The sequence below is a fragment of the Onychostruthus taczanowskii genome, unplaced genomic scaffold, assembly GCF_017590055.1.
Source record: "Onychostruthus taczanowskii isolate IOZ18803 unplaced genomic scaffold, ASM1759005v1 scaffold5, whole genome shotgun sequence".
NCBI lineage: Eukaryota > Metazoa > Chordata > Aves > Passeriformes > Passeridae > Onychostruthus > Onychostruthus taczanowskii.
The window spans coordinates 103,797-128,954 of record NW_024502568.1 but is presented as its reverse complement, the minus strand read 5'-3'; the positions used below and the strand labels follow the sequence as shown (position 1 = coordinate 128,954).

Genomic DNA, 25,158 nt, shown 5'->3' with positions numbered 1-25,158 from the left:
CTGCCATGTCTTGAAACCATCCTCCTTGATTTAAATTGCTGGCAAGTATTGCCCCTTCATCTTGACTGCCATAAATCTGGAAAAAGTAGAAACTGAGTTACTGAAAAAAAGTTCCTTAGCAAATAGGTTGCTAAGAGACTATTCTTAAATATGTCATTCTGTACTTTGCCAGTTTTGTATTGCCACTTCCCAGTGAAGTATCTAAGTAGTCTCTGTGGCTTAATTCTTCCCTCCAGAGGGATTTGCCTATGGAATTTAGGCAAGGGCAACTGATAGAATCAAATCCAGGACATCCAAACTAACCCTCAGTTGCTGTATCTTTCACCTGCCTGGTATCTGTTTTTCTACACTTTGTTTTGTAGTCCTTAAATTTATTTGGCTCCTCAGGACCTTAATGCGTCTCGTTGTAGTCTGTTTTGAACTTCAAAACTTCATTCACCTTTTATAACTCATTCCTGGTGATCTCCTTGAAGATGTGGCAGGGCCTGGGAAAATGGAAAGCTTGTTTCTGAAATCAGTCTTCATTTTTGGGACTCTGCCCTTAGCACTTTTAGATATACTTGCAAGCTGTCTTACGTATGGAATGACAAACCTTCTGCAGTGAAATAAGTCATGAGCATGAACAAAGGTTCATCTCTTCCATGGGGTGGTTTTCAGCTATCCTTCCCTTCAGATTGGTATCAAGAATGTGACAGGTTTTATTCAAATATGAGACCTTTTTAAAACTCAATGCATTAAAGCTTTCCAGAGCATATGAAGAAGATACACAATCTGCTTTTTTTTACTCATCCCTTCACCTTTATAGGAATGCAAGGGGTGCTGTTCAGTTATTCATACCTTTGGAGTCCAAATTTGATTTTTTGGTGTGTTTTGTTTATTATGTCCTCTTGCTGGTGAACATTGAGTTCTGAAGTTGTTATACATCTTGACTTACTTTCTGTTAATGTTTATCAGTCTTTCTGGTGTATTTAACCATCATCTTTATATTTGTGTGTGTGTGAATGATATGTAAAAACTGGAGCATAGAAGATTTAAGAAGACTTTTAAATAATGGTATGTGAAGTGACTTCTCCATAATACATTCGAGGAGTATGGTACTAGTTCTGTGCAGAAATACTGATTAATGCAGAATTTCTACAGAGTACACCATGATTGAATTTGAAGGGACCTTTTTAATCCTGGCATTTCATAAGTTGTGACTGCTTACATTGTTCTGTGAGTGATGCATAATTTAAAGATTTCCATTAAGACTACTATGACTAATGTAATATTCTGACTGCAAAATCTATGCAGCTTCTATTAACTGTTTTAAAATTTATCATTTTTGTTTTGTTTGAACAGTAGGTTCCTTTGTGGCTAAGGTTTCCAGTGTGCATTTTTAATGATTTAATTAAATAAGGTTAAGGGCACTGTATTTCTCTTGGGATTGAAACCCTATTGTTTGCATCTTTTTTACCTTGTTTTGAAAAGAAAAGTGTTTCCACCAACAGATAGCTTAATCCAGGCTGCAGCTTCCCGTGACAGCTTTGAGTTGATATTGACTGCCACTAAAAAAAGAGGATCTGGTAGTGCCAACGATTTTCATGCCTTGAGGCAGATAAAGAAATACACCTGGCTAAAAATAGGGAGAAAATCCTGTTACATGCATTCAGCAGAAGTGACTGTGCAACCCTTGGTCAAACCTCTTCATTTTGCTAAAAATAGACACCTCTTAATTCTTCTGCCTACATTTTCAACAGTTCCATTTATTACCCAAAGCAACAGTCTAGATTAACAACTTAGTTGTAATAAAACTAGTAACACTTTATTTTGAAGCCTTCTGTTCTATTATTTTTCTTGTAATGTTTGAACAATGTGCAGAAAACTGTTGTGTTACAGAAATTTAGTAACCTTTATATGGGAGGGAGTCTCATGACTGAGAGTGCATTTTGGTAGCTAACAGGGAAGATCAAACTGCTGCTTTGACAGTTAATTTTTATTGCTTTTCTTCTCTGTGCATTAAGCAGACATGGCACCATAGCCTGCCAGTAGCTGTTTAATATTAGATATGCTCATAAAAATTTTAATTATCACCCTTGAAAGAAGTTTAATCTACAGTTGTCAGGAAATATGAAACATGTGGCACTAGGAAATAAATTATATCCCTCTTCACAATGTTTCCTTTCAAATATGGAAAGCTGAATTCTGCACATTCAGTCAAGGGCAGTAGAATATTCTTTCCCCATCAAAACAAAACGAAAAAGGAGTTAGAAGGAATGCAGGCTTGGTGAGGTTGACAGTCTCTTCTATGGCAACTAAAACCTGCAACTAAATCTGCTGCTAGTGTCTAAATAAGATATTTTGCACAACAAAGTAGCAACAGTCAAAATTAAAGAAGTATTTTTTAATGTACTGGCTTGGTACAAAAACTCACCTAATTTGTTTTGGGTAACATGGATTATAGAGAGCCTCTGCTTGTTTGCCTGATGAAAGAACAGGTTTGAAGATCCAACGTATTTGCTTCTTTGCATAATTTGTGCTTTATGAAGTAGTAGTTAAAATGGTTCTCTGAATTTCTCATGGCTGGTGTTAGAGTAATAACTTTTAAAACACTCAGAAAGATGTAACTTTCTTATCTCTGCCTGAAACACAACTACTAGGATTGGATTTTTTAGTATGTTGTCAGTGACTTTGGCAGGAGGGTAGAGCAGGTATGTGTGTTAGTCTTGTCTTCATTTCTCCTTTCCGTTTGTGATGGTGAAGTGGAGACCATTAAGTGCCTGAACTGCTTTTCCCATTGTAGTCTTACTCTTGGAAACCTTTTAGCCAGAAATCATGTAACTTCACTTTAAGACACTTGTTACCCCAGTACCCTGTGTTTGCTTCAGTTAGGATTTAGACTTTCTAGGTTTGGATATTGCCCAGCCTGCAAACATTGTCCTTGCCATCTGTGGCTACAGGCACTACCTGTTTAGTTTGAGAGGAGGGACACTGGGTTTACCTCGGACCTGTAATTAAGAGGAACATGCTTGAAAACCACCAGCTATCTCCAGTCCTCTTTCCCATCCAGGGAAGGCTTATTATTGCCAAGAGTGAAGAAAGTTGTTTTACCAGTCATCAGTCTGAGCAGGTAGACTACCTGTGAGTCAATGAGTGAAAAGCAAGAAAGAAGATGCTGCTGAGTTCAACATGGCGTGTACAACCAGTACTGGTTTTGTTGGTCATCTTACTAAGACCAGTAGGTTGCTGTTTCTAGAATGGTCTTATCTCAGTAAAAAGAACATGCACATCTTCTTCATTTTGGACAGCTTATCAGAGCCAGGTGGGAGTAGGAGGCATTCCTGAGTCTGTGCTATGGTTCATCCTTGTTTGCTCAGTTGGGTCTCCTTTGCACTCCAGACTTAGCTCAGATAATTTTTAGACTCCTGAAATGGCGCCAGGATAAAAGGAAAAAAATGTGCCTCACTTTCAGGTGTCCTCAGAACACAGCATAGCATTAAGACAGGTGGCATTTCACTGTTTAACAAAATGTTGACTTCATCTAATGCTGCTGCTAGGTGTCGCTGAAGATGCTGGCTGTTCTGTTTGAAATCAGTTAATTTTTCGGCCAAATGGATAGCAGAATGTAAGGTGTTACACCATTATCAGTCATACTTTGACTGATCTGATAAGGAAGCCCACAGATTTTCTGATGGATGCCAATTATAGGTGTACTAGGGATAGTTTGATTATACTTACTGAAGTCATTATTCAAGGAACCTTGATCTGTCTCAGCTTTTTTTATGCAGATGAACATTTTAGATTTCAAAGCTACTGCTGAGTCAATTTCCTGGATAACACAACAGCCAAGGCCTGCTGGATCAAGTTGAGCCCTTTCCTTTCCCACCTGATTTGAAGCCATTCAGCTCTGCCATTCAGAGGGTGTCACTAAAATGAAATGCTACTGACAGCCTTGTTTCATCCAGGAGTTTGCCAGCTGATCAGTAATTAGGCCTGGATGTTCCTTGCTTGGTTCCTTGTCCGAGGTTGTAATCTCTCTGTGTGGATTCTGTAAAATAGACACATTTTGCAAGATGGCAAATACAAGATGCTAAGTGTTGTTCCAGGTGAGCTTAGAGCCCAAGGCAGTTCCTGGACCGTTTCTTTATGCAGTAAAGCAGTGGATTCTCTTTCTACCACTGTTCCCAGTCAGGTGAAATTTTTAAGATCAAGAAATTAAGCTACAGTCACCTTAAAACCTGCGCTATAAAAGACAGCTGTGGCTGCATGAGCAGTACAGATGCCCTTTCACACTGCCTGGATCTGAGCTTTCTGCCTCAGCCAGGTGTGAAACCTACCTGCCAGAGCAGCACCACTGAGCAGGATGGACCACCCGACACATCTGGAGCGCCTTGCTGCAGGATGCAGAGCATGCTCTTCTTGAAAATGGAAGTGGTTTCAATATGTTCAGCTCAGAGATATTTTGGATACTATCCAAGCCTTAATTCTTGAAAAATCTCTTCTACCCGCTGTGCCTCAAACAAACTGAGACATTTTGGTGAGGATTTTAATAAATGTAGCACTCAAGATGAGGTTCTTTGATGTTTCTGATACTTTTTGACATTTTTCTTTGAAAGTTCTCATCTGCTCCTTCATTTAGACTGAGCAGTTTTCAAGGGCAGAACCTGTATCCGCTGAGGGAGTTAAATGCTTCTCCTGAAATTTATTCTTGGGAAACCTCAGTATCCTACTTAAATCATTGTGCTTGCTTGCCTGTGTTTCTTGAGTAATGGAAGAAGATGAATGGGAGATCCTAAATTAATTATGTAAAAAACTGCTTTATTGTGGTTATATTATTTATACTTCAAGTATAAGTACAACTCAGTGTCTCCTTATTTACCGGTGACGCTTCATATTTTAGTGGCTCATGAAGTAATTCTTTAATACCCTCTTCTCAAAGATATACAGAGCAGTCTGGAAAGTGCTTCTGCTTGTTGACCCACCAGTTTGGTGTACCCCTCCTGTGAAGCATGAAGGCTTGCTCCATCCAACCCCAGGCAATGTTTTCCCTTCACATCTGACCTAAACTAGCCAGTAATAGAAGAATAACCCATTGACTTTAGTCAAATGCTGCCTTAAATTTGTGTGTTTCACCTAATGCTATGTTTGTATTGAACTAATGTCATTGTTTATTTTCAGCTGCTTGCTGTAGATTTCTTAGATACAATATACATGAGCAGCTTTTATTTACCCTCAGAGTAACTGGTTCTTAAGTCAATGTGTGCTGCTAGATCTGTTCTGCTCTCTGTTGTTTTGCATTAATCTGCTGCCGTGGACTTTGCATTCTGCTGGGGTGAAGACAAATGTAGCTCCTTTGCTCAGGAGGCACCAGGGTGTACACAGAGCCTCAGGCAACAAAGCCATTAAAAGGCAGTATTTTCATATGTTTGCATAGAAAAGTTCACAGGGTCAGTGTTCAGTACCATGGTGATTGCTTTATGGGCAACTGTTCTGTCTTTAATTATCAATATCAAAATTACCTAACTGTCTAATGCTATTTTTTTTGTGCTAAAGTGTTATGAGTAGAGAACGTCTTGCTTAACACTTGAAATTTTCCTATTTTTGGGAGATAAATTATGTTGCCTTTAAGGAATAGAAAAAATGGAGCTACATAAGTATAGTGGCATAAAAAGATTAATGGTAGAATTTTAGAGAGGCTGTTCCACTGGAAAGAGCTGGAGCATTGGCTTAATCTTTCCTGTATAGTGGATAAACTTGATTTCAATGTGTAAGTAGGTATGGTGTGCTTCTAAATTATGTGTCTTTGTGTACCAGTGGTCACTGGTTTCTTTGTCAGTCGATGTTCTTAATTGCCTGGTTGGTGCATAGTGGAAAACATTGAACCCAAAATTGAATCAAAATTGGTAGCATTCTTACATGGTTTTGTGATTGTTATTAGGTTGGTTGGTTGGCTTAGTGGTTTTTTTTTTAATTGGATAAAAAATTCTGCACCCAACAGTTGTAATTTTGTGTGCAACTACCTAACTGCTAGGTGTTAATTCCCAGATAAATTCCCACTTGTTCTCTTTGCAAAACTGTAAAAAAATGCTGACAACGCTTTCTTTTATGAATTATCATGAAGATTTCCTTTTATTTCTTGTGCAATGTATTGAGTATAATGATTAGGTGGAAACAGTAAAGCAGTCTGTAATGGTTCTGTTCTCTCAACTGATGGATGAAAATATACTTAATAATGTTTATTAGAAAGTTTCTCAGGGAAAAAATGCTTCTATCTGATAAAATATATGGTGACTAATGCTTCATAAGTAGGAGTATGATTCTACAGCAATAACTACTAAGGACTAATATTGGTTGATTATCTTCTGTTGTTGTCTTAAACCTTTTTTTAATTGCAAGTGTAAATTTCTGCTTGCAGGTGGCAGTGTGCTGTATTTGTTTCTTTGTCATCCTTCCATTGAACCTCGTTGGGACTATTCTTGGCCGAAATCTGTCAGGACAGCCTAATTTTCCATGTCGTGTCAATGCAGTGCCTCGTCCTATACCAGAGAAGAAATGGTAAAGACATACAAGCATAATGTTAACTAGAAATATTCACTTCAATACATTTAAAATGGCTTTTCTGGTCTTCAGCTTTAATGGAATAATTCCTTTTAATTTAAATTGAGTTATGCCTAGAAGAACCACTCAACTGACATTTTCCTAATATGATTTTTCTTTTGAATTAAAACACCATGGTTAATAGTTGTAGCAGATTTTACACTCCTGGATCACTGATTCATATTTTGCCTGAAATGCTCTTTAGTCCCTGTGGAAAGGGGGTGGTGCCAACTCAGTTCTTGTATAGATATATTGACACTAAAACCTCTCCACTTCAGTTAATGCCTCTTACAGGTTTAGGATTGAGTGTGCCTTGGAGGCAGAACTATTCTGATTAATGGTCTCCTAACACAAGCTGAGACATATTTGCAGGGTTATGGTAGGGAGAAGCTTGCAATGCTGTTCCCAGTTCTGTACTTTTGTTGATGGCACAGAGCGTAAAATATTACAGATATATGGTTTGAACTGTGAAGAAGGCTTTATAAGTTTTGACGTGAATGCAAAGTGGTGCTTAGTCTCAAAAAGTATACTTAGGTTTTTGGAAAATTATGAATGCAATCACTTTTTCCTATTAACTTAATTCTGAGGTGAAAGCAGCAAGCTACGGAAATTAAAATATCCTCAGAGGATTTTTTTAATAGACTTTTCTTGCTTTCCTGTTCAGAGGAATGGAACAGATGAAGTGAGAGGGGCACTGAAACATGGAAGCCTGTATTGTCCAAGAAGTGCTGCACACTGAGTCTCTTGTTAGTGGTGGGTTGTGCAGCTCAGATGTTAGAATTTAATTTATATTGTGACTGGTATCTTGGAAATCTGATGGATTTTTCTGGATCAGCATGACAGTTAAAAATACTTCTCTTGACAATGATGGAGTAACACAGCATCAGCTTAGAGAAGTCTCCCTATAAATAATAAAAGAAGCTGCAAATGAAATCACTGGTTACTAGCTGGATTCAGCACCATTGCAAGTGCTACAGAGAGGTCACCTTTTAGTGACAGTGTCTTCTACAGGTAGCTGGGTATTCATTTTTAACTACATGTTCATGACTCAGTATAGCATTAAAAATAAACACTGGTTCTTATTTCTATAACCATTATCCTGTGAAATTTTGCTTGCACTTTTCGCTGTATCTGTAGCCTGTGTTTTCACTGCCTTCATGCAGGGTTAGTGGATGTCATGGATCTTGGTTGCTTAGGCCCTTTTTGTCAAGAAATATTCTTTCTGTGGCCTTAAGGCTGGTTAGAAGGCTAACCTTATGGCTATAGGTGATAGGCACAAGCCTCACGTTTTATTTCAGCTTTCCCCAAGAGTAACTTCTTATTTTATTCATACATGTGACATTTTTTAGGGAATCTTTCTAATCTACTGGTATGAGACGGAAATGTTCTTGTTAGCATGCCTTTTAAACAATCTTTTGTGCTATATTAATAATCTGGTCTTAATGTGTTTCTAAATGAAAAATTTCAGTTGTCCCTAAACTAATCCTAATATCTTTCAGGTTCATGGAACCAGCTGTTATTGTTTGCCTAGGCGGAATCCTCCCTTTTGGATCAATTTTTATTGAAATGTGAGTACCTCAGCTGTTTCCCACTTGGATTAAAAATTACAATTTAAGTTAAATTACAATATCATCTGCATATTTTGTTTACTCTCTTCAGGTACTTTATTTTTACTTCATTCTGGGCTTACAAGATCTACTATGTTTATGGCTTTATGATGCTGGTTCTGGTTATCCTCTGCATTGTGACAGTTTGTGTGACCATCGTTTGTACGTATTTCCTGCTAAATGCAGAGGATTACAGGTGGTAAGTGTTGCATTGTTCTCATAGTTAACCACATTGTGAGACTTTTGTAGAAAAGTAGTGTTTCTTCAGTCTAGATGGGTCTTTTCCAAGTGCATTGTGCATCTTCTTGGGAAGCCTTTTGGCTAGTTGTATGATGGACATGTGTGTTTACTTTTAGGCAATGGACAAGCTTTCTTTCTGCGGCATCAACTGCGATTTATGTTTACATGTACTCCTTTTACTACTACTTTTTCAAGACAAAGTAAGTGATAGTTTTCTTACTTGAATATCAGATTGCTGTATTGCCAAATCAGTTTTGTTGATAAAAAACAGGGGAAATGCCTAGCATAAATTTCTATCTTTTTTTTTCAGGATGTATGGCTTGTTTCAAACATCATTTTACTTTGGTTATATGGCAGTATTTAGCACAGCTCTGGGAATAATGTGTGGTAAGTTCCAGATATTTTGAAGGTTTTCTGACAAATTTTTTCAGACTCATATTTCTGACTTTAGTTTGTGGTTTTGGTGGTGGAATGTGTATGTCTGTCTGCAAGATCTGCTCAAAAAGTCTTTAAGAAGAATCTGAAGAGTTTTCTGCTTATACTTGGTTCCTACCTTATATAGGAGATCCTTGTGGATTGTGTCTTCTGATAGTAAGAAAATTTATGCACTGTGCAGGGAATTTCACCCTCTGTGCAAGCTTAAAAGACTCAGTATTTGGCAAGAAATCCTGCAAAATAAATTCCAAATTAATTTGAGACCATGCTAGCCTTTTGCTTTGGATTTTTTACTGTAACCCAAGACAAGGAGCTAGGTGCACCCATTGAAGCATCAATGATAGCACCCTGGTGATGATAATGTGTATCTTGTGGCATGTGTATATGAGGGTGAGCAGAACAGAGGACTGAGAGCTTGAGGATAACATTTGAGAAATAAGTATTGCAATATTCACAGGTGAGGAGAGTGCAGGGTGCTCCTGTGTGCAGTTGGATTTCATTGCTTTGTGAGATACTGTTTTGACAGATGTATAGACAAAAACAAAGTTCATGGCAGGGAGGATATCTGTTAAAGCCACAAACTTGTTCACATGTTAACTTTGTTTTTATCATTTCCTTTATGACCTTCAGCAAGTGCTTCTTGATTCTTTTGCATTTTTCTGTAATGTTGTTTTTTTTGGTGAGTGATCTTAATTTAATACTTAGCAGTGAATGAATAGTCCTATAGCTAGTGGGAAGATTTTTTAGTTATATTTGAGACACAAGATATCTTACAGGACCTTATTTCTGTAAAGTATATGTTTTTTGGTATCTCAAGAGGGTGGGTAATATCAGAATGCTTTATAAAAATGGAAGGGAATTCATCATTTAACAGCTGAGTACCTGTTCCCCTTTTCTCTCATACAATGTAATTTTGCTTCATCAGGTTCTTGGCACATTACAAGACTTCCCTGCTGTTTTGGTAGTCTTGCAGCCATTTTTTTTCTTTAATAGGCTTACACTTTTCAGCTCTAATGTTTTCTTTGAAAAGTGCTCAGGCCAGTATTGATTAAAATATCTGTGATGCAGAAGCCAAGCTTGTCCACCAGTATCTGTAATTAAAATGTGTTTTAAAACACAGAAAAGGAAGATTGTCAAATGATTTCTTCTGATGGTAGGACACTATTTGTTTGGATATTAGCGTAAAATCCAAATTTTTCAAAACCAGAAAATACTTTAGCACACTAAACTTGATTTCCACAGCTCTATTGAGATTTCTTTTTGTCTTTTTAAATGTGTTGGAAGAGAAGGCGTGAGATTCCTTTTTACTGAGAAGTGCCATTTTCAGCATGTGGAGTGGAGAAAAAAAATCCCCTGTCAAAAAGCATTTGTGTAGGGAACTTGCAGCCATTGAGGTCTAACAAAAACATTTGTGTTAAAGAATTGTGCAGTGTGTGTGCTACTGATTGTAGGTCTGTGAAAAGTGTGTGGAGCTGTTCTTTGGAGGCTCACATGGGTGGGCGTGTTGGGTATCACAGTTGGATGTGAGATGAACTAGTCAGGGCCCAAAGCAGCCACAGGGAAACTCTCTGTAGGAATGGATCATCCAGCTCTGGGTTTAATGCCCTTGACAATGCCTAGTGAACTCAATCCCACATGTAGTGGGATGCTTTGATCCACAAAGTTTGCTGCTCTCTGCAGAGCATCTCAGTTCTGGGAGCCGACAGTAGGGAGCCCGTGAGAATTTCCAAACCTTTTGAGCTCCTCATGTTTCCCTCTTAGTGGCAGAAAAGGTTAAGACTCATTTCCCAACTTAGTGGAAGGCTTAGGGGCTACATGACATAGAATGGCCTCTTGCAATATCACACTTCAGTGTTTAAGTATACTTGAAGAGCTTTTAAAAAAATTTGGTGCTTACAAAGTCACAACTGTAGTAATTGGTTTGAAGTAATAGATGGGAATTAATCTTTTTGCTTTGTGGTTCTTCCTCAGTATTTGGATTTTTCTCTTTATTTAAAAGCTTATTGTTCTGCTGCAATACACTTGCAGTCTATTTCTGCTGAACCTAAATAGGCCTAACCAGGTTATAAATATCATCTAGTAAGGTGTTTAATAAATTTAAAAAAATATATTTCCCTTTACTGTGTTTTTTTTTAATTCAGATGAGCCAGCTGCCTTGCGTTTGAATCAGGAGGACGTTCTTTGGTCCTTATTGCCCAGGATTTCTGCCTCCCTGCCCCATGTGTTATTCAATGCCTGTGAAGCAGCCTTGAGGCTTAACCCCCTGCCTTGGGTGTTGGTCATTAATGGCCTTCATGGCTAAGGCACCTCTCTGATTCAGAATAGGTTATGATTTGTTTATGAGAGCTTGTGGTCTCATGTGACTGCTACTCTACTCCTCCCCCTCACTTCCACCTCATGCATTCTCTAGATCCCAAGTGAAACACAGTTAATACTTTGTTCTCTCAAATCTTTGTGATACCTGGCATCACATCACTAGAGGAACTCTTAAAGAACAAGTTCTGGAATGTATCTCAGTTTTGCAGTGGAAATGGGCATTGGATCTGTTGGCAGTTTGCTTTAACAGGAAAAACTTGGAAAAGTCTTAAAGCAGGAGTCCAGTGCCATTATTTTGTTCATTTACTTCATAAGACAGAAGAAAATTTCTTGACAAGTTACAGAAAAATCTGCACGTGCTTCTGTATCACTCCAAGCTCTCATCACCTCTTCACAGCCTGCACTTGGGTCTGTCCTGTTCTCTCCTTGAACAGTCAGGCCTTCCTGCTGCTGCATCCTCAGCTTGCTTGCAGGCAGCAACCTGATCTTGTGAGTGCTGTACTTGTTTTAATGGAACTGTACTTTGTTAGTAATGCAAATCCCTTGTTTGCTGGCCAGTGGAATGGTTGCCATGATATTTATACAACTTGGAATGCTGTCCTGTACAGAAGCTGAATCCACAAGCTCCTTACTGCTCCAAAAACATTGGAATGATTTATTATTATTTATTTAGTTTTGCCTTGTGCAGATTTCTTGATTGGGTGTAAATATTGGGTTTTTGAGGGTCTAAAAATCAAAACTTTGTGGCAGCTTAATGGCTGACTTCATAAATTATCCCAGTCTCCAGGATTTAAAGTCTTCAGAATCTGAATAATTCCATAGTCAGCAATGCCAGCTGTAGGTCTGTACAGACTTAATTTGTAAAGGCAAAACAACCACTTTATATTTTTACTGGAAAGTTTGGCTTAAAAATTTTAGCATGGGGTTAGACTTCTATATTTAACATGTCTTCTGCAGTTCTGGTGCATCCTACTTCACTGCAATGCTTTGTTCTGGGCTTTTCTTCGCTCCTTCTTTTCTCTTAAGAGTGTTCTTTACCAAGCATCCAAGCATTTAATGTTAGGAGTTCTCTGTAGTGATTTACAGACCCTGACTTCTCTATCCATTCTATAAAATATGACTGTGTTGGCAGTCAGACAGCAGTTGTCTCTTAATTCTTGCCTGATTTTCAACTTCACTTCAAACATGACGATTAGCCAAATTGACTTACTCTCATTTTGCTTGGACGAGATGAAGACGTTCCCTGCTGATGTTGTAAGACCACAGTATTTACTGAGCCTGGCAAACCTGAGGTTCTGGGTTTGACCAGGAGGGTTGCTGAATCTCTTTCTGAAAAGAGGCCTTAGTCCAGTACATCTCTTTAATTTTTCTGCATGTCCTTAATACTGCAGTATTTTGGGCTTAGCATAACTTGTTGCCCCTATCAAAAACTCAGTGACCTGTTCTTTTATTACTGCTGTGACAATGCATACTTTGCTCATGACTCTTACTAATTTGAAAACCACAGGTTGCAATTTCTTGAACTACTAACTGCTACTTTTTAATGTCTTTGTACAGACCTCCTTGGAGTGTAAGACTCCTGGGATGGGGATCTATTATTATTTGTGCTTTGTGGGAGGGAAGAAGCCATCTGCCAATAAAACACTCATCCAGAAGGCATGTAACTTATAATAAAAACCTGCCCTCCCATCCACCTTCCCTGCAGAGTGGGTGATTGTATGTTTTTTACCCTCTGCTCAGAAAAAATGGACTTGGTTATTGGCAGCAGTAGGGGGGCTGCTATATTTATCAAGGGCAAGTGAGCATGGCTTCTTGGTAAGATGGCTTAATGGATTTAGATTGCCAGACAGGGGAAGTTCCTGTCAGCCGTTCGGGGGGAACATGGATAATTAGAGTTTGAGAACAAGTATTGCAGGTAGAGAAGTTTCTGTCTGCAGAGTATGTGCTTTGTGTGACTTTCTCTGTTTAAGTGTGTGTGGTTTATACCACTGCTTTGTTCTGATGATCAGCTCTCTAACATATTCAATGTTTTTTGTTTCTTTTGCAGGAGCTATTGGTTACATGGGAACAAGTGCCTTTGTTCGTAAAATCTACACTAATGTGAAAATTGACTAAGGAAATAAGAAAATTGAACTATGGATCAGCTCCTGTTTTCCTGGGGATGAATTTGCACAGCAAAAAGCGCGAGAAGAGATTTGGGTTTTAACACTGGGCACTATATGGGTCTCCATTTTGTGGATGGCTTAAAGTAACATCTGTTTCATTGATCCTAGGTTCTTACTGACTGCTTTCTCCAACTGTTCACAGCAAATGCTTGGATTATATGCAGTAGGCATTACTACAGTATGTGGCTAATCTTTCCCCCCCAAAAAACCAACATCAAAAAATAAAAAACCTAGCTCATTAAAGATGAATAGACTAGCTCTCTTCAGTGAAGAGGACAAACAGTTTGTTTAAAGCATTTGTTCCATTCAATACAAAGAGGGAAACTTGGCTGCTAAAACTACTTGATTAGTAGTCTTCCTGGTACTCAACATTTCTAAATTATGTAAAAATGCTGTTCCAGAAAGATTACTCTTCTGATTTTTACTGCCATTGCCAGAATAGGAGGTATGTTTTGTATTTTCAACTCCAGGTGCTTTTTGGTTTATTTGCAATATCAACTACCCTACACTCATTTGTTCAAAAAATAATTTAAACATATATAAAACTCCCATATGCATGTAATATATCAGCTATTGCTCTAGTTGGACCAATTTCCCTTTATTTATCTTTAAAGTAATATCCAGCTACATCTTAAATCCATCCAAAGAAAATACAGTCTGAAGACGGGATGTGTTCTCTGCAATGCAATTTACTGTACAGTTAGAAAGCAAAATGTTAAATGAAGAGGATTGTTTGTTTTTTAATAAACACTCTGAGGTCTAGATTAAAACAAAACCAACGTTTTAATTGAATGTCTAAAGTGATTCTCCTTTTTTCCAAGTTAGTCTTGCATATTTTTCTTTGGGTTTGGGTTGAATGAAGATTTTTCTTTAAACATCATACAAGGGGTAATAAGTGTATATAACATTAAATAATGTAACTTAGGTGTAGATCCCAAATGTATTTGGATGTACAGATTTACTACAGAGTACTTTTTCTGATGATTCGGTGTAAAAATGTGTGAATTTGGGTGGCTTTTTACATCTTGCCTGCCATTGCATGAAAAGTTGGGGTTTCTTCACAATGTGTGTATGTCATGCTTTTCTGTTCTATTTCTCAAGCTCTTACAGGAATTAAATTTGTAATTTAGAACATTTTAATTTTTGTTAATCCTATCTGAACACTTTTGTAACATCAAAAGCACAGTTGCTTTAGAGTGTTCAGAAAACTAAAATAAACTTTTCAGACAAAATGTTTTGATTGTGAAAATAGATGAGTTTGCAATTGAGAATGTTTGAAAAGGCAATACTGCTGAGCACCAGTTTCTGTATACAATATTAGTGTGGTTTTCATCTATCAAACCCCCCCTGCTTTGAATTCAGAATTTGCTTACAACTGTATTGTACAATACAACTCCAAAGTGAATGACCAACCCAAAAAGATTCTTCTTGGCTGTGGCGAAGTGTTTTGTGATCCAGCCAGTGTACTGGGAAAAGTGGGGGTAAGTGTGGACTGAAATAAATGGGAAAATAAAGGTTAAGTCTTTGTAAGATGACTGTTAATTATGCACTGTATTTAGTAAGAAATATCCTGAATGTGTTTGTGACAGATTTGAGAGCCACTGGGCTTGATTTTTTAATGGGTATTTTTTTTAGACATCTGCCATGTAGGAATGTTTTCATCAGTGTGGCTGTCTGAAATAGAGCACCTGCCATGTATAAGGAAACTTCCTGAATTTAAAAAATGAGCCAAATATTTGTATTGATTAGCACTGTACTGTTTCTATATAAAAAAAGGATAATGCAGTAGCCACAGTGAGAAACATCCATATTTAGCTTGGGTGAACTGTACAGGTAGGCAATGGTAGGAAGCAGTGCATCCTTGCTGCATATGGCTTCTGAAAAATATTTGAGCTTTCAGCTCTGCTTTCCCTGGCCAATTTTAATCAGTCTGTCAGAAAATAATTAAGTTTTGCTTCAAGTGAATCATTGGTGTCTGTAGGTGAACACTCTGCTGCTAAACAGATTTTGCTTTGTTTTGAAGTGCAGGCCACTTTTAAGATGAGCTTATAAACTGGGTCAACGGTTAGTTCATCTTTGTTCCAAAACATGGGGACTTTTAGCAAAGAATGGATTTTGTACGAATGCTTGCTAGTGCATACAGCTGTGGAAAGCCCTCTTTTCCTTCTAAATCTGAAGTGAGAAGCCATTATCTCCACATAATAAATACATTAAGTACTCTGCCAAGATAAAAGTTTTTTTAAAGGGAATGTTATGATAATGGGTCTGGTTCTCTGTTTAGAGCCCTGCTATGTGATTAGTCTATCAGAAACTTCACTAAACCGTTTGTGAATTTCATTTAATCGCTTTTTAATGCCACAGGATGGTGGGTTGCCTACTTGCTTTTTCTATCCTCTGGTATTACTGGCTTTTGCATATCCAGACAGGATTGTATATCTTCTAAAGTGACAGTGGAAAGATACTTACTGCACAGGCATTGCTTTTGTTTCTGCAAGCAGGTTCCTCTGGAGAAGTACTGTGTTTGTTTAAATAATTGAGATTTTTATACAGCCACCCTAGCACGTAAGTTGGGAGTTTGCTTTGTTTTCTCCCTTTTGGTTTCTGAAGGAGTGCAAAATGTGACCAGTTTTCAACAGCTTGTCTTTATGGTTGCTGTTTGGGGCAAGGCTGTTTGCTCCCCTTCCCCCTCCTTGCCCTCCTCCCCAAAAATGTGGGTATAGCTTGAACCATCTTGCTTAATAGAAATTGGAAGCTCTCTGCTTAGATGATGTAGTCCTTCCTCTTTTATGGAAGAAATAAAGATCTTACAGACAATACTCCTCTTACCATGGTTATTTCTTAAGAGTTTCTGGTTCTTGAATTCAGGCTTTTTGATAACTCTTCAGTTGGCTGCTCAGTGCTTTTCTTCCCACTTCTTGGTGGTACAGGGGCCAGAGATTTGGGTAAATAGTTGCATAAGCAATAGCCAGCCTTGGCCGAATGTTTTAGGTAAATAAAATTGTAAATATTTTCAGTTGAGGCAGAGTGCAACATAGAAACTGCCGCTTGTAATTAATACATGAAAATGTATGAATGCTGGATTGGAGGGAATGGAGACTGTAAATAATCATTACATTATGCTCTTTTTCATGTCTGAATGTTTTGAAGCCACAGTGTCTATTAACTCCTCTGCAAAATTACATTCCAAAGTGTATAAAGGGCACAAAAATTGTTTTTTGTAGGATATCCTAGGTGTATTTCTTTCACAAGTTTCAGGTTAAAAAACAAACTCGAAACACTAACACTTTTTACATTTCTGGTACTAAAACAGTAGAGGTTATAGCACAATCTTATCACTATCATTACTGCAGAGCTAACACAAATGAGAAAATTACATTTTGCTCTAACTTCAACATCACCAGTATCGAGCCAAATTTGCCCAAGGAAGTATATATACACAGTTTCACTGAAGACAGCAAAATTCTGTAATTGTGAGTGCTTCAGGAATTTCTCCACTGGAATGTGTCTGGAAAGCATCAGCTCAGGAAAAGACAAGTCTCTTCTCCAGGTGGACAAGTAAACTGAATGGTTGGAGCTGGAGTTTAGGGCTCCTGTTTTCTTGAATGAATTCTTGACTCTGCAGCTTATGGTTCATTTCAAGTCTGTTGGAACTGTAGATTGATGAAGAATTCCAGTTTTGGATTCCTTGGATCTTTTCCAGGCTGATGCACTATGGCAGAGCAGCCCTGCAATAGCTGTTAGCATTGCTGCCATCTAAAGTCAGTGTCTCATACCAGGGTTAGCCCTGAAGTCACAAAAGCCCCTGCTGTTGTTGGACTTCTATTGGAATAAAGCCACACTTGAAAGTGTTGGAGCAGTGTGTTTATGGCTTGTGGTCTTCAGGCACAATATATCTCATTAAAAAAAAAAAAAAAATTGATGCCCTTTGTTTTCCAAAGCCTTTCAAGGGAACATTTTCATTCTGCTAAATGGCATCAGTGAGAAAATTCTCAAAACTTGCAGAGGAGACATCTGCGTGTGCATTCTGCAAGAAGTGTGCTTTTATCCAGGAGCGTGTTTTCAGTTCAGGAAAGGGGTTCTTCCTTACTTTCAGTATTTTCATTCAGTGGTTCTGAAATTTTTCTTCCAGTTTTGGGGGTTTGTCTTGTGCAGGGAAATTGTAAAGGTGATGGAAGGACCCATGAATTTGGAAGGTTTTGTGTAGTTCTTGGAGAGAATCACTTTAAAGGGCAGGAATTAATTTGGGAAAAGGATGAGAAAATGGCTTTTTATCTGGTGGATCTACCTATTTGAAAGGCAGACCTTGAAACAGATACGCTGTTAATGTCATTGCCCCCAGCCCTGTACCAGTTAGAGCATTTTTATTTTCATCAGTGTATTTGCCAACAGTGCAATGGTTTTGCAAAAAACCAAGGACTCATCTGCCATGAAAAGGGGGTGATATTGCCTGATACCAGCATTTTTGGCTTATTGATGTATTGATTTTCTCACCAGCTCTTAATAATACAATACAGAACGATTTGTCAAATATTTCTGGAGGTCTTAACTGTGCTGAGGCTCGTTTTGTTATGAAAACCAAACCCATTTGAACTTTCCTTACATTCTAGATAGATCTCCTTCAGGACCATGGGCTTGGAGCACTCCAAAACATTCCTTCACAAGCTTGTGCTTATCCTTCAGCTAGCATTGGATGACTACAGCATTCCAGAAAACACATGCACTTGTAGGATTGGGAGTTGATGTACAATTAACAAAATACCTAATTTTACAGAACTCTTTTTTTAGGGTTCTCCTAATACTGTGAGGTGTGCTTACCCATATGATGCAATGGTTACCTAGATAGATTCCAGTTCACCAAAGCTTAGACCTAAGTCCTGTAAACTGGAAATGCTGGATCTGGCTGAGAAAGGCCAGTCTCCAGCAGTTCCATGTAGCAAGCTGCCTGACCTAGCAAAACATGCTACAGTTAGACACCACACAGTGAATTATATTTTTTCTGAACCCTGTGTGTCACAAGCTTTTATTTGGTTTCTGAAATGTTTTGAGAGCTGTATTAACTTTTTCTGAGCAGCTTCCAAACAGGGCTGAGAATATCATACGAGGCTGAATTCGAGGAAGCTTTTGTGGCTGCTCATTCTCATTTTCCAAAGGTTTGTATCAGGAAGTTCAGACTCAGAGCACTAAGCAAGGCGCAGTGGTTTTCTGTGCTGCTAGACGTGTAATTCTTTAGATTTCAATTTATACTGTTTTTTTCATTCCAAATCACTTATCAGTTTATTGGGCTGAGAAAAGTGGGTTATGTAATTAACATAGTGTGAGGCTTCTCTTGCTCTGATACGCAGGAGTAACTACAAGAATGGGGTGGAAATATTCGCCTTATTTTCTTAATGCCTGGCCAGACTTTAGCAGGTGAATAGTGAACATTACCTACTGTTTGCTTTAAAAAGATGTGACAGTTTTAGAGAGTCAGGCACCCATTTACCTGCAAGAATTGGAGACCTGTATAATAAAATGTTGAAGAAATACCTAATGGTATTTTACTTAAGTTCTGCATTTGGATTCATTTTGTGTAATTTTAATTGGCAAGATACAAGGTGATTTTTGTTAAGAATTTTTTCTGTTTTTCTCACTACTAGAAAGTGATCAAACACCCACCTTTGTCTGAAGCTGAAATTACCGTAATTTTTAATTATGTGTATAGTGAAATAAATAATGAAAAAGGAAATTACTGTTCCTGTTTTTAGTGATCTAAAGAGTGACTTGTAAGATGAACCTATTTTAAGGTGTTGCTTACCTAAGAAGATGAATACCTGCATGTTCTCTGTCTGTGATTTGGATGATGTTACTATAGTTATTCTCTGTACAGAAATCCTGTGCAGAAGCTGTAACTGGGAAAATTCTCTAAGGGAATTTTTGATGGAGCAACATCTTTTCTGAGAGATTAATTAAATTCTACCCACTTGTCATGCAGCCTTAACTCAGGTAGCATATGGTCCAGCTTCTGTAAAGGATGCCTGCCTGTGAGCAGGGAAATGCAACTATCCCATCTTCATCTCGTAACAGAGGATTGGAGATATGTTTATACATCCCCAGATTTTTTCCTCTGCATAAAGAGGAGGGGGAAAAAAAACTCCAAACTTTTCCATGGCAAAAAGTACTTTGGAAAAACCAATGGATTCAGCTCTTCAAATTTTGAACAGCAGATGCTTTTCCAAAGATGTTCCCATGCCCTTCTTTTTAACCTTGCAGCAGAGATCACCAAAACCACCAGCTTTGCTCAATGCTTTCCAAGCATAACTGACTCCTGTGTGAACCCTGAAAATGGATTTTAAGTGAAGTAATGAAACATCAGTTTGACATGCCTCAATTTGGGAGACAGTGGTCAAGCCAAAATTCATGCTTCCAGATAAGACAGATTTCTCTCCCTGCCTCCCACAGCTTGTCCCTATACAACTCAAAATTACCCCATAAGTATCTTGGTTTTTCTCACATAGTTTGAGGATTGCATTAATGATGGGAAAAATGTTTGGTGCTTTTTTATGTGGTGTGACTTCAAATCCATCCTGCTGCTACTTTGGTGAACAAAAAGGAATTTTCCAACTGTGGCTTACTTCCAGTTTCTCGAAGTGTCACTGCCTGTTAGGACAAGGCTGTTGTTAATTATACATTGAGTTAGTGCACAGGTGAATGTGCCTGTGACTGCAGTGATCTCCGTACAGTGGATTTCAGAACCCCTGGGACATTTAAGCATGTGTCTGTCAGCATCTTGAAAGATTCATTTTAGGTAGCAAATAATTTAACCTTATGCAGGTATTTCTTGGGTGATAATGCAATAAATTTGATTAAAAATTTCCCACCCCCAATCCACTGCATAAGAAACTCAAATGGGTGATAGAAGGAAGAGAGAGCAGGAGTTGATGCTTTATCACCTGGATTTGTCTGTGACTGCTCAGGGAAGAAGGGACGTCCCAAGAGTGGTCAACTCTATGAGTAATGAGGGAGTTGAGAGCAACAGACTGCTAGAAACAAACCAGTCAGAGGAAAAGGGAGAGGGGGAAGTGAAGAGCTTTTGTCAGGGTAGGAAGCCTGTAATGGTACTAGGGGTAAATGAGCCTCTGTAGAAGGGGTGAAGCAAAGGGAGGGTGATGGCTCTGCAGAGGACCCCATGGTGCCTGTAGGCAGGGATGCAGCTCCCTGGGCTACACCTGCAGCAGGAGTTCTTTCCTACCATGAAAAGAAGCAATGAAAGAAGTTTAAGGAGAAGTGAGGGGCACTAGAAATGCAGAGGGAAGAAGAAAGAGAATGCTCTGGGTTCAGAGTGTCATGCTCCATCTCTCCAGAACTCTATCTGCCCTCGTACTGGTGGTGCAAACACCTCGGTGTGTTTGGCTTTTTGCAGCCTTGGCGGCAGCTGTGGAATCAGCAGTGGGACAGGCTCCAAGGGAGTGGTGCCTCAGTCACTTTGTTAGAAGAACTGGTGGACCCCAAGTGCTGGCAAGAGGGAAGAAGCAGGTCTTGTGGAAGACCTAGCAAACTTTGTGTGTGTTTTGGCCTCAGGACATATTGTGTGCAGGGATATTCCATTAGCACTAAGTAGCTCACACATAGCTTGGCTCATGGATGCTATTCAGAAAGAGCTGTGTGCATTCCTGCTCAGCGAGGCTTGAAAGGACAGTGGATTTTGTCTCTGTGTGTTGGGCAGGAGAGGGTTCTGCAAAGGAAAAGACTGCCTTTGACAGCAATGGATATGGATTGTTTTCTTTCCAGGTAATTAACTGGTGTCACGAGTTGCTCTGCTGTTGTGAGACCACTGACTTTTTAACAGCTCAGATGAAAAAGATCCTTTCACAGGGCTTTCTGTGTTCCTTAGTTGCACTGATGTGGCCCTGCCAGTCAAGACGACATGAGCTGATCTCCTAAACACCTGGTAGCAGTCTTTGCTCTGGGTACACTGCTTTGGCTGCCAGTTGCAAAATGCCATGATTGTTACTGAGAACTGTTTCTGGAAGGTTTGAGCAGTTCTCATGTTAGAGACTTCCAGAGTTCTCCATCGTAGGGCAATGTTATTTTTGGGGTGTGGATAATAGTCATAGACTCCTCTGAACTCCCTCACAGGCTCAATCTAATTGCACAATAAAGGATCCATATTTTAATTTGTTCTCTTCCTCCTTCAAAGGTGTAGGATGTCCTCTTCTACATCCATCCACGTCTATAATGGAGGTTCTGCGTGCAGAAGGGGCCAGGCTCCCCAGTGTAAGCTGTCATGCTGGAAGAGGTTAACAAGCAGTTTCCATGTGGTTAAAAGAGAGGTGATCAGCTTTTCTTTTTAAAATAACCATTCGATTGCTCTTTCATCTGACAAAATCAGAGTCTACACTCTTTAAAAACCTACAATGATGGAAACTCCCTGGTTCTTCATGGCAATCTGCTCTAGGACTCCCCTGCTTCACTGCTGGAAAGCTTGCCTGAAACCTAGATCATCCTTGGTTCATTGAGCACCAGCTGTAAGAAACTGATTAGCAGAGCTGTTCGCCATCATCTTCATGTTCAGAGTTTGATGCAGCCTTTTTGGCTTCTGTGAAGGTTTGAAGACAATTTTAAATATTAAATGAATGGCAGGGACAACAGTCAGGAACAGTTTGCAGTAGACAGGAAAGCTGCTGAGGAGATGCCTGAATCACATTGTGCCCTGTTGTGCTGAGTTATCATTCATTGCTGTGGGCTGCAAGAGAAGGGACAAATTTATGGATGGCAAATGATTATCTGAGTGAAGGGAGGGCTTGGAGCCCATGCGGTATTGGGAAATGCTGCTTGAGGATCCTGCAGTGGGAGCTGGGAAGTACACAGCTGAAAGGGCAGTTTTGGCACCAGGAGATAGTGGTATTCACATTCACCCCGCTGAGCTCGTACCCTTGTCAGCTCTGCCCTGCTCACGGGCATGGCAGCTGTACCCTCTGCCTGATGCTGCGTCTGCTGAGCAGCACAAGCACAGATGACCAACCTGTAAATATTGCTCCAGCCTCAGCCTAGCTCTTGTCAGAGCAGAGGCTGTGCTAGGCAGTGTTGAATTCATATGGAACCACCTGGCTGGCCTTTGTGAGATTATTTGTAAGACGATTCAGCACCTAGTGAGATGGCTGGGCTTTGGGCATCTACCCTTTCCCTGTCACTATGCAAGCAGCAGTGTCATCGTGCCTGTGTGACCTACCTCCATCACAAGCTAGCAGCCCTAAAAGTATGATGCTTTCCAGTGTGCTACCCCATGCTCTGCTGTTAGAGCTGTCCAAGATATTGTACAGGCTCAGACAGCCACCAGATCAGATACAAAGGTGTAGATTTTGATGCAATTGAGCATCTTGCATGTGATCCATCTTCCTGATTTCCCAGGCTTTGCTGTATATGGATCATCCCAAAGCCCAAATTTCCAGTAAAACAGCCTAGTTGCCTCTGAAAACAAATGCAGGTAAATGCGAAATGCAGGTAAGAGGGATAAATGCACACCTTGATGTTTAGTCCCATCTTTCTTAATTTCTCCCATTCTTTATTTTGGAGTGATTTTTTGGCCATCGTTCTCCATCCGCGGTCCAACAACTCCGCTTACACAGGGGTTCTACGGCTGCCGTGTGAACAGTTGATTCTCCCGGCGGCGGACGGGCTAATCCTCTTTGGCTGCGCTGAAGTACCGACTGAGGGAAAATAACGCTAAATAACGCCAGTAGTAGCTGCTGGCAGTGCTGTCAATCCCTAGCTCTAGCCGTGTGCTGTTATCGCTGTTATCTCTGTTGTCGCTGTTATCTCAGTTGTCGCCCTTATCGTTCTTATCGCCGTCGGGGCTCTCGCTCCGAGCGCGGCGGGGGCGGCGGCTGCGCCCGGGCGGGGCGGGGCCGAGGCGCGGGCGCTGCCGTGATTGGCTGGCGGCGCCGTGAGTGGCAGCGGNCCGCCGCTCCGCCGCCATGGGCCGCGGGGCCGCCCCGCTCCGCCGCCTGCTGCTCTCCCTGCTCCTGCTGCCTGCCGCGGGCACGGCCGCGCCCGCAGCCTCCTTAACGCTGGGGGAACCGGAGACGGCGGAGGAGCCGATGGAGTACCGCGACCCTTGCAAAGCCGGTAGGGAAGCGGGCTGGCTGCAACTCTGGGAGAAGTTTGGAAGCACGGCGGCGGTGGACAGGTGTCCCTGCGAGGCGCTCCTCGGTACATCGGGTCCGCCCGGCCGCACCGTGCCCAGGCTCACCTGGCGGTGGCGGCGGGAGCCTCCGGCCCGGCCGGGAGCGTCCCCGGCATCCCGCCGCCTTCCCAAACCAGCGGGCGCCCGGCGAGCTGCCCCGCTGTCCCGGCATCCCGCCGCCTTCCCAAACCAGCGGGCGCCCGGCGAGCTGCCCCGCTGTCCCGGCATCCCGCCGCCTTCCCAAACCAGCGGGCGCCCGGCGAGCTGCCCCGCTGTCCCGGCATCCCGCCGCCTTCCCAAACCAGCGGGCGCCCGGCGAGCTGCCCCGCTGTCCCGGCATCCCGCCGCCTTCCCAAACCAGCGGGCGCCCGGCGAGCTGCCCCGCTGTCCCGGCATCCCGCCGCCTTCCCAAACCAGCGGGCGCCCGGCGAGCTGCCCCGCTGTCCCGGCATCCCGCCGCCTTCCCAAACCAGCGGGCGCCCGGCGAGCTGCCCCGCTGTCCCGGCCGGCCCGTGCGGGAGGGTGCTGGTCGCCTCCAGCCTGCGCCCCGCTGCCCGAGGCCGTAGTCCCGGGTGGGAGGCTGTGCCGGGGTTTTTTGTAAATCGCCCCACGCTCCCGCGCCGCTCCCGCACCTGTGCCGCTCCCTCCCGCGCGAGATTCCCCTCTGCAAAGCCAGGGAAACCCGGCCGTGCTTTGCATTTTGGGGTTGGGGGGTTCTTCCCCCCGCGCCCTCAACCATTTCGGCTTTTTCTGTGCATTTTCATAGCCTTTTGGCAGCTGTTCGAACTTGCCCCGAGCTCTGTCCGGCCCGAAGTTGCGGTGCGCGCCCCGGAGCGGCGGGAGCGCGGCGGGGCTCCCCGGGGCTCTCCAGGTACTCCGCAGCTGCCCGGGTGCGAGTTCCCACCTCCTCTCCAGGCAGCCTCCAGCTGCTCCCTCCGTCCCTTTCTTGGACTTGTTCGTTCCCTTGTCAGACTGCGCTCTGCTGAGCGCGTTGAGGCTGAGCTCGTTGTTTTTTATCTGCCTGAGTTCTAAAAGAGCTGCTGTCGTCTCTAATGTTGCATTGCCTTAATTTAAAGAGAATACAGACCCAGATTTTGTCTTTGGAAAACTAGGAGGTACTCTTGATGTGAGCGTTTCTCGTTTTAGTTCCAGCTATTGGAGAATGTTGTAGTCTTGTAAATTGCTTCTCTGATGAGAAATTGGCAACTGATACATTGTTAGTTGTGTTACATTTACAGATAATTTTGTGGGAAGTCTTGTTTTCTTAAAAACGTGGAAGTTGAAAAAAGCAAGGTGTTTATTCGTGGGCGGTGTTCCTGGTCTCTTGAGTCGGGGCTTTGCCCCTGAATGTGCTCCTCGCTGTTACTCAGTGTCCCTTGGTGATAGCTCCTCCTGTTATCAGCTCTCTCCTGCCTGCTTTTGCTCTCCTTGCAGCCGTATCTGCTCACATAGACGAGCTCTGTCAATGTAATGTCTTTCAGAGCTTCTCTGCCTGGTACAGCAAGTTTAGCTGGCTTTGTATGTAGGCTGAGTGTGGTGGGTTTCCTTCCAAAATTCAGCTCAGTCCTCTCCAGAGAGTATTTTTTGCACAAAACATTCCCTTGATCAGCAAGTCATCTGTCATTTGATATAGAGTTTGGTGTGTGTGGAGGTTAAT

At 41.2% G+C, this 25,158-nt stretch overlaps 2 protein-coding genes across 2 annotated transcripts in view; both read left to right on the top strand.

Annotated features, from left to right (window-relative positions):
- Positions 1-16,472, top strand: part of TM9SF3 (transmembrane 9 superfamily member 3) — a 46,841-nt gene extending 30,369 nt beyond the window's left edge. The window contains exons 10-15 of the mRNA XM_041415290.1: positions 6,395-6,534; positions 8,076-8,144; positions 8,236-8,382; positions 8,540-8,623; positions 8,734-8,810; positions 13,222-16,472. Of these exons, the coding sequence (XP_041271224.1) occupies positions 6,395-6,534; positions 8,076-8,144; positions 8,236-8,382; positions 8,540-8,623; positions 8,734-8,810; positions 13,222-13,289 (585 nt within the window). The 3' untranslated portion in view covers positions 13,290-16,472. The remainder of the gene's footprint in view (positions 1-6,394; positions 6,535-8,075; positions 8,145-8,235; positions 8,383-8,539; positions 8,624-8,733; positions 8,811-13,221) is intronic.
- A 6,820-nt stretch (positions 16,473-23,292) lies between these two features.
- TLL2 (tolloid like 2) overlaps positions 23,293-25,158 on the top strand; it is an 85,632-nt gene continuing 83,766 nt past the window's right edge. Inside the window, exon 1 of the mRNA XM_041415883.1 lies at positions 23,293-23,443. Within this exon, the coding sequence (XP_041271817.1) occupies positions 23,293-23,443 (151 nt within the window). The remainder of the gene's footprint in view (positions 23,444-25,158) is intronic.